The sequence below is a fragment of the Mizuhopecten yessoensis genome, unplaced genomic scaffold (assembly GCF_002113885.1).
Source record: "Mizuhopecten yessoensis strain PY_sf001 unplaced genomic scaffold, ASM211388v2 scaffold716339, whole genome shotgun sequence".
Classification (NCBI taxonomy): domain Eukaryota; kingdom Metazoa; phylum Mollusca; class Bivalvia; order Pectinida; family Pectinidae; genus Mizuhopecten; species Mizuhopecten yessoensis.
The window spans coordinates 630,669-639,518 of NW_018480067.1; the positions used below are offsets into that span (position 1 = coordinate 630,669).

Sequence of the window (8,850 nt, forward strand, 5' to 3'; positions counted from 1 at the left end):
CTCCCCCCTCTCCTTTTCGGATTAAGCTCATGTGTTTTCTTAACTTGGCCCAAGTCTCTTCACCCGTTCTTGACAATAATTAGTCTCCGTAAAGGAACAGTTGACAGGTTGATGACGAATGCCGTGGTGCCTTGACATAAGCTTTCAAGATGTTGCATTAGATGTTTTAAATAAAAATAATAACTAATTTCGAATAAAATAGGACAAAATCCATTTTGAATGAAATTAATTTTATTTCTTCTGGTCGATCATCAAAATTTTAAAGACTTTACCCTTTTTCCTCACTTTCCCCCCTCAATACCGAACACATTGTAAACTGTCTTGATATCTTAACAAATCCCTTGGCGTCTATATTGTTCCTTCACATATAGAATGAAATATAAGCCATAGCATCTTAAGTATAAGATCGGAAATCAAAATCAATACAAATAACATCTATTCTCCCACACTGCACAGGTGCATTCTCGGAAACATTAATAACATACATCATTCCTGTATGATGTGGACAAAGAAATTGTACCCCCAGGGTACGAGTTTTGAAGTTTAGATCTCGGCAAAGTTTACTGCTAAAGTTATCCTTGGACATGTTACGCTGCATAAATTGATGACGCGGTGGTGACGTTTCAGCATAAAAACGCGTTTGAACTGTTTTCCCTGGGTATGTCAAGACAGGTTGATCTCTCACATATCACAAATGCATCCTCGGTTTTGTTAGGAAAGAAAAGTTATCTAGGGGGAGACAGCACACACGCGCTATTATCCTAAAAGCGTCGCTATATCGTGTCACCATTTTAGGTGGAGTAACCAGCGTCATCAATGTTTTGCACTCATTTCATCGATTTCGATAATAGCACGTACATTGCCTCCACCTTAACAACATATTTTACATTCGATCAGTATGTGAGAAAGCTAGGCCAATCACTCCTTGATGATGCCGACAGTGGAATCTGAACCGTCGGGCAAAGATGCTTAAGTTAAGTTACTGGAAAAAAACTTAATGCTTAATTGACCCTCGGGTTAACATTTATATGTTTGCACCACTCATGAGTGATCTATATCTACCTACAATGTTTTGTGAGAAACACATTTCTTTCTCAATAATGTAATTTGACACATAAAACTTGAGATACCTGATATGTTATTGACTTGTAATATCAGGCCTTTTTTCTAAAAGAGTTTCAGCTACTTTCACTTCAATCGCCATTGTGTCGTGGTTTGTACCGTATAATCGTTTTACCCGTCTTGTCAGAAGCAAAGCTGTAAAGAACAACAATACGAGAAGTACACTTTCACCAAAGAAGAGGTAACAGAACCACACGTTGGAGAAGTTTTCCATGAGAAAGCCAAGGATCAGTGGGTTAAGCGCCATACTTGCGGTGATAACGATAAAAAACATGGACGAAACTCTTCCTGTAACTGGAACAAAAACCTCATCGGTCCAGGTAAAGATACACGCGAAAATCGGAGCTTTGGCATAACCGAATATTGGCATTACTATCCAGAGGCCTATATTAGATTTAAACAAAACACATATATAAGTTCCCATAAAAACAAGGGCCGTCATGACACTATGAAGTCCTACTAGTGTTACCGGTGACATAACACCAACCAAAAAGATTGCAAGGAACCTTCCAATCACAACGATGAAACAGGTTAGGGAAGTTAGCAAGGATCCTTCGGTTTTAGTCCATCCAAATTCTTTGACACAAAATGTAGCTAAAAATGACACAAGTGTATCGTCTATTCCGCATATTAGTGCCAAAATACCTGCCATGTTGAGAATTGCTTGTATCTTTATAGACAACGGCAGCCTTGATTTCGTTGTAGTCACACTTTCTGTTTCTTTCTTTGTTATTGTGGTTTTTTTTCTATCATAACGAAAGAAAAAGCTTAGTTGCATTACAAAGACAGTCATTATTACACAGCTCGTTATTATATATGCTTTATATAATTCAGGACTTCTTTCATATTCAGTATCTTTATTAGGCATACTGCTTCCATTTTGAGATGTGTTGCTTTGATGAGATATAAACACTTCTCCAGATATATTAAGGATTGTTGTGGAATTAAGCACAGTGTTATTATGTAGATGAGGAAATATTGACTGTCCTTCTGACGTTACAGAGTCCGGAGCCTCCTCTAGGAATGCGATCGTAATGAGGGGCGTCAGGGCTACACCAAACGAATACATAAAGTGTAAACACTGCATGAAACGTCTGCCATCTTTGCCCCATATAAACTGTATTTCAGCATTGCAAACTGGAAAGATAAAAAAGTGCAATGTTTAAATCAAAATGTTAACAAGAAACAGATGTGCTAATATGGAGGTGAATTTTGCGATATATGGCAATAGGGAGAAAAGTAATAATAACAAATGATACGAATTTAAACAGTGATTTCACGCGTTAAACATTGCTATCTGTTTGTAGGGGTAGAACAAAAGTTTGTAATTTAGAGAATCCAAGCCTTATTGTTTTCCAACAAAGAGTTCTAATATTCATGTTTGGCATTTTTCTAACTTAGAGTTACTTTCCATTTACTTTAACATTAAGATATATACAATGTTTTATATATGTATCTGCGTTCATGTCCATGACAAAACTGTCTTACTTGACTTTTCGAATCATGGATCGGGAGAAGGCGATGCGTGATTATGAGTCATTTGTTGGGAAGTAAACGTGCTACGGCGCCTGTAATAGGGACGAGAAGGGCGTGCATGGCAGTATTGGCGCGTGTAAATGGTGTTTGAATATACCTATATATTTATCTTATCCTCAAGTATTTATTTCTGTCCGTAATATACTTACTAGCGTCGGTAGCGCCTACTGTTGCTCCTAGGAAGAAGAAAGCCATTACCATCAGCCAATACATTGAACACCAGGGTATGGCCACTAAAGCACAAGCTAATATAAACTTGGCGAAGGCCAATAAGAGTGATCGTTTGAATTTGTCGTACAGAATCCCGCCTAGTATGGCTCCAGCCATATAGCCTATGTACATTGTGGTCAGCATACCAGATCCCCCTTTTAGGCCTACTCCACTGATAGCTTGTAGGTCAAGGAAAGAGGGTCCAATTTGGCCTTTGGCAAAGCTCTGGAACAAAATCAACAAAATCAACTGGGGTAGTTATGTTAAATAACGTCCTCGCTGGGGACTAATAGAAACATACGGTCTTCGAATGTATATCAATAAATTTGTGTGAAGGTTGTATACAGTAAGTAGTAAACATATAAAAATGAATTTATTGCGGTATCACTTGCATTTTTTTCTCCTGAAAGTATCAACAGGGCAGACTGAACGATGCAAAGGTTTGTGATATACTCTTATACTCTTATATTCCTTTGAATTTAATTAAGTTTTTCTTCTTTCTGACCAAGGTTTACTGTTCTTTTTAAAAATGATTTATGAAAGTTATAGTCATGACGGAAAAATAAGTTTCAAATGCATAGTTATTTTGTTTAGCATAGGTACGTGGATCCTTGATAGCTTAACCGACATATCGCGTCTGTTTTGAATACAAATATGTATAACAAAACATCATAAGGAGCTGATGCTTTAACCATTGAGTAAGTTTTCAATATTGATAAAAAAATACTTGTAACGATTACCATGCCAAGAAACGAGGCATATAAACACAAAGTGTTGATGAATTTTTGTCTGTAGATCGGATCGTGTTGTATCCGAGACCACATTCCAGTGGGAACGTCTGGAGGGTCTGCCACAGCTTGCTTCCTGCTGATGTCATGGTTACTATGGAAAGCAAGGCTCAAGTTCGAATCGGTAAGGATGGAAGACATTGCTGGAAAACAAATTGATATAGTGAATTCGACTAGAAACAAACTGTTTACGACGTTCCCGGTTTAAAACAATATTAGTTAAGCATTTGTCTGCTTTTATTTGGCATTCATAGGCAATATGAATCCCAAATTAAAGTATTACCGTATTTGAAATAGACTTAACTGTAACATTTTCAAAATTGAGCATTTCGCCAAATTTTGTAGCGTATGTCATCGAACCAGTACTATTCAATGTTTAAATTATAACGTCTTTTTAAAATGATGACGTCAACGATCAGTTTTATTTTTGGTATTGACGTGTCGTATATTCTGTCGTTTGTGTTGACGTGAGATATTTTGTCCTTGTGTGCTGACGCTGTCAGAATTTTGTTTTTGTGTGTTGACGCTGTGGTATATTGTGTTCTTGAGTGTTAAGTGTGGTAACGCTGTGGTATGTTGTGGTCTTGTGTGCTAACGCTGTGGCATGTTGTGGCCTTATGTCTTGGCGCTGTAGTCAATGTTACCCTTGTGCTTTGACGGTGGTGTAAATGATCTCATTGTGCGTTGTGGTATTTGCAACTTTAGGCACTGGTGCTTTGCTATTTTTGACCTTGCGTGTTGACGGAGCTGTGGTTTGTTTTGTCATTGCGTGTTGACGGAGCTGTTGTTTGTTTTGTCATTGTTTGTTGACAGGGCTGTGGTTTGTTTTGTCATTGTTTGTTGACGGAGCTGTGGTTTGTTTTGTCATTGTTTGTTGACTGAGCAGTGGTTTGTTTTGTCATTGTTTGTTGACGGAGCTGTGGTTTGTTTTGTCATTGTTTGTTGACGGAGCTGTGGTTTCATTGTGTGCTAAAGGAAGATCTTATTTTGTCCTAGTATATTAAACCTGGTGAATTATTTTGTCCTTGTGTGGAAGCTGTGGGATAATCGGTCCTAGAGTATTGACGTCATTTCTACTTTTGGTGTGTCCTGACGCTGGTGAATATTGTGTCATTATGGGATGACATGTGTTCACACTGTAGTCTAATTTGTCTTTGGGTTCTTACGTTCGTGTGTGTTTTATCATCGTGTGTTGGTCCAGTTGGTGGTCTGGCCTTGTGTTGTAGCTTCAGTGCGCCTCCATGTTTGTCTTTGTGTTGACGTTGTGCCTTTTATCCAGGTGATGGTGTGTGGTATACTTTGTCGTTGTAAGGCGACCTTGTGGCCATCTTTTGTTATATATTAACGCGGTGGTACAGTTTGTCCCTTGCGCTGTGTGTCTTTACGCTGTGGTTTGTTTTGTCATGGTTTGATGACACTGTGGTAGTTTTGTCCTTGTTTGTTTACCACTAATGTGCCTCCCCGCCCCCCTCGGGAACATTGGATAACTAAAGAACTACCTAGTAGGCGCAAACCCACCACATGTCGTCGTGAGGCAAAACATATGGGGCCACTGTATTGTCGGGAATTTAATTTTCCCTGTGTCTTCTACTAAGAGGGCAATGAAGGGGCCAATATTTACATTTCTCTTTTTCTATATTTCCTACCTACTCTCTCTATCTGCTTGTATCCCCTTAGCCACCCGCCTCGTGATGACCCTGACTGTAAAGGGAATGTTAAAATCCCAATAAAAACAAACATCGATATCTTTTAAAGTAGTGTTTTTACACAAATCACTAACGTTGCAAATCATCGTATTTCAGTTAAATTATGTATTGTGGGACATACAAGTTTCTTATGGAGGGGAACCATAAGCTTGCTACATCCCGAGATCCGATACTTTTACAGTTGTATATCATATCTTTCCTTCCTACCCTTATCATTTCTTTCTTTCTTCTCTACTCTCTTTTCCCCTCTGTGTCTCCCTAGGCACCCGTCCTCATATGACCCAGACTTTTCCGAAGACTTTTAACCCCAATACAAATAGAACTCGGTCTCTTTTAAGGTGGTCGTTTTACATAAACCATTTACTGAGAAATTAATCGTATTCTACATTTTGTAGTTCGTACTTAAGCTATTCGATTCAACCGAATTAACATAAAATGTTCTACTGAAAATTCATCTTTCCTAAACATCCCATACATATGAGCATTGCTTAGTTATTGACTGTTTAATCTTCTCCTGAGCGCATGCTATTTCCACATCTTTAATGACCTTGACCTCGATAGATATTTGTTTGTGTGCATATATGTCTAGCCGAGATATGATGATCTTCATTTACTGGGTTATGTGATTTATAATTTTTCATTTAGTGAGTTTGTAATCCGCTGTTGCACTCCATAAGTGTATGTATGGCACAAAGAGGAAAATATGTTTCCTTTTCTTTGGAATTAAGCAAATACTGAAAATCTAACATTTTTAGTATGGGAAATTAAACCTTCAGCAATATCAACTTCATTACAATATAGTCGGGGAATCAGAAACTTGATATATTCTTCAAATACATACTGATTTCATTATACTGAAACAAAGTATACATATTTCAAAAATCAGAATAAATCAAACAGCAAGTTCCGAAAACCTATCTACTCTTTTTATATTAATAGCAAGGATGGTCAGGTCAGTGCAATCTCCGCCAACCTCTAATCTAATGGCTTTTGCCATTTCTGTGAGGAGGTTACGGAAACTGCCGAGTGGGTTAGTTTTCGGACCACGCTCACGACTGATAGATGACTTACTCCCTTAACAGCGGAGTCAAGGTAAAAGCGAGGATAAAGTTGTTATAACAATTTGACTTTTTAAATAGTATAAATTGCAGGTAGAATAAAAATAAATAAACATCAAGTTTAATCTTCTAAGAAAAACTTAAACTCGCCCTAGCTACAAATTCCGGCTTTTGAGTTGGTCCCTCCGCCGAAGAAAGTTATTCCTCACGCCGAGGGAGTTACCTATTGTGCTCCAATCATTATATTTTTTATATCTTACTGATACAGCCAAACTGGATCGGCTATGTCACATACTCATTATAGCGATATCACCATATTAAAATGAATTCACTATCTTCATGTAGTGAAATCATCCATTTCTCATATACTTATAAACAGCCATCATATGGATAATGAAATGAAATTGCAACTGAACAGATGACATCGCCTTATTAATTATTGATATCACCATCATGGTTAGTTTATATTACTACATCGATTTTCTTTATATCATTGTAGAAATATAATATCACTTTAACTAAATAGAAAGTAAAGTGAAGCCCCATACCCACCCAGGGAGTTAGTCCGATTGAAAATAAAACACCACTTCAGTAACTTTCCGGAAATAACCGTATCAATAAGGTAAAAGGTGAGAGGAGCTGGTTTTCAACATCAGGTTGTTTGTCTAGTAATATACATGCATATATATAGTTCTCGAAAGTTTTAACATAACCTAATAAAACAATAAAAGTGTTGGATCAAGGGACATAGCAAGTTGTTCTATAATCAGAAACTTTCTATATACATGTACTTCCACCCATATTTCAACCGCATATTGATATATCATATACAACGAGTTTTAACAGCATACTATATCATATATCACCATTTATTATATTGTAATATTTCCTACTTTCTCTTCGTTCCAATTTTTAGAAACAGCAGATTAATATTTACTTTATGACATCACTTCAATTGTAACAATACACTCTACCAAATGCAGTAATATCCTCCGTAAATATTTGTATACGTTCAATCTTGTTTAATTATAAAAACATCATTATCCTCTTATATAATAATTGAAGACATTTATTTTCATAAATATGGGGTAATAGACCTGCGAAAGAAATGTTAACCTCGATTTCGTCTCGGTCAATATCACTTTCTCATGTTCATATAGCCACATATTGACCTCAATTAAAGTCCATAATTTATAAATAAATCATATACCACCACTGAAAATGAAAATATATGTATATATCTAACCAGCATGCTACTACAAAAGTTGGTGAAATAGAATGATGCCTGTAACACACACACAGGTGATTGCGCCTTCAAACTTTGATAATAGAAATAGTAAGCCAAAAATAAACAAGTACTAATTGTTATGGGGGACCATTACGGATGTCCCCCAAACTGCCCCCATAATATGCATCAGAAAAGGATCGCATTACCATAGTATAAGAAATAATAATAATAATAATAATACACTGTAATAATAATAATAAGAAGAAACGGAACAACATACAGCTGTTCGTCATAGTTATATACTTATAACTAAACAGTCTGAAGAATCTCCCGGAAGAGATGAAAGTACTTAATTAAGACTCGTTGTTGAGAAGTTTTCTTTTTACATTACTTACTTAATTATATACATCGGTTATAAAAATATTTTAAATATATTTATTAAAAAATTTACAACATACAAACTACGAGATTTAACTACGTACTTTTTTAAGTTATAAAATACTAAACAGCGAGACAGTACATGAAATACAAGCAACCAGAGTAACAAAGGACAGACAAAATCCAACATTAAAACAATCTGTACTTGCTCACCCTTTGTGTCCAGTCCCACACGTGGATCAATAGATTCGTGGCCCAATCCTGGTGCTATGTCGGAGCCATGCTGACTGTAAATTATTTCGCGTTTGTCACGGTAGTTTTAGTTAAACAATATCGTGGTTTCCTCTTGGCTTGAGTGACGATATAATTTCGTGTGATATTGACATAGAATAAGGTGGTGTTCAAAGTGTAGTTTTTTCTTTTATCGTCGGTGTTGTGTATGTTGTCGACTCGCTATACACATAATGTGGTTCCGAGATTATACACAATCGCTGTATGTAATGTGCACACGTACCGTAACTTTAACAGCTGTAAGATAACACGTGATTCATCGACACACACATGTGTGTGTGCCCTCACATGTGTTTGAGGGTATGCTAGCCAACATGAAGTCTCGCCACACAAAAGAATCGATATTAACAGCAATAGCTTTGATCTGGTGAAAATAATTTGATACACGCCAGTCATACAACGTGTGAACGTATTCCACACTCGTGCGTTCGTACACTTAGTCGACATATATATATATAGGTTCGCAGTTTGACAGCAAACTGCAGTACTCGCCATTCATGAAAAATAAAGATTATATAAAGTTGTTTTGTCGT

General features: G+C 36.7%; 1 protein-coding gene across 1 annotated transcript; it reads right to left on the reverse strand.

Moving 5' to 3' along the window:
- Positions 1 to 226: 226 nt before the first annotated feature.
- On the reverse strand, positions 227 to 8,504 carry LOC110443329 (sodium-dependent glucose transporter 1A-like). The gene is made up of 4 exons (XM_021487501.1): positions 8,240 to 8,504; positions 3,609 to 3,799; positions 2,808 to 3,093; positions 227 to 2,259 (listed from the first exon to the last, which is right to left on the reverse strand). The coding sequence occupies exons 2-4, from the start codon at positions 3,795 to 3,797 to the stop codon at positions 1,139 to 1,141; spliced, it is 1,596 nt and encodes a 531-aa protein (XP_021343176.1). The 5' UTR covers positions 3,798 to 3,799; positions 8,240 to 8,504; the 3' UTR covers positions 227 to 1,138.
- Positions 8,505 to 8,850: the final 346 nt, after the last annotated feature.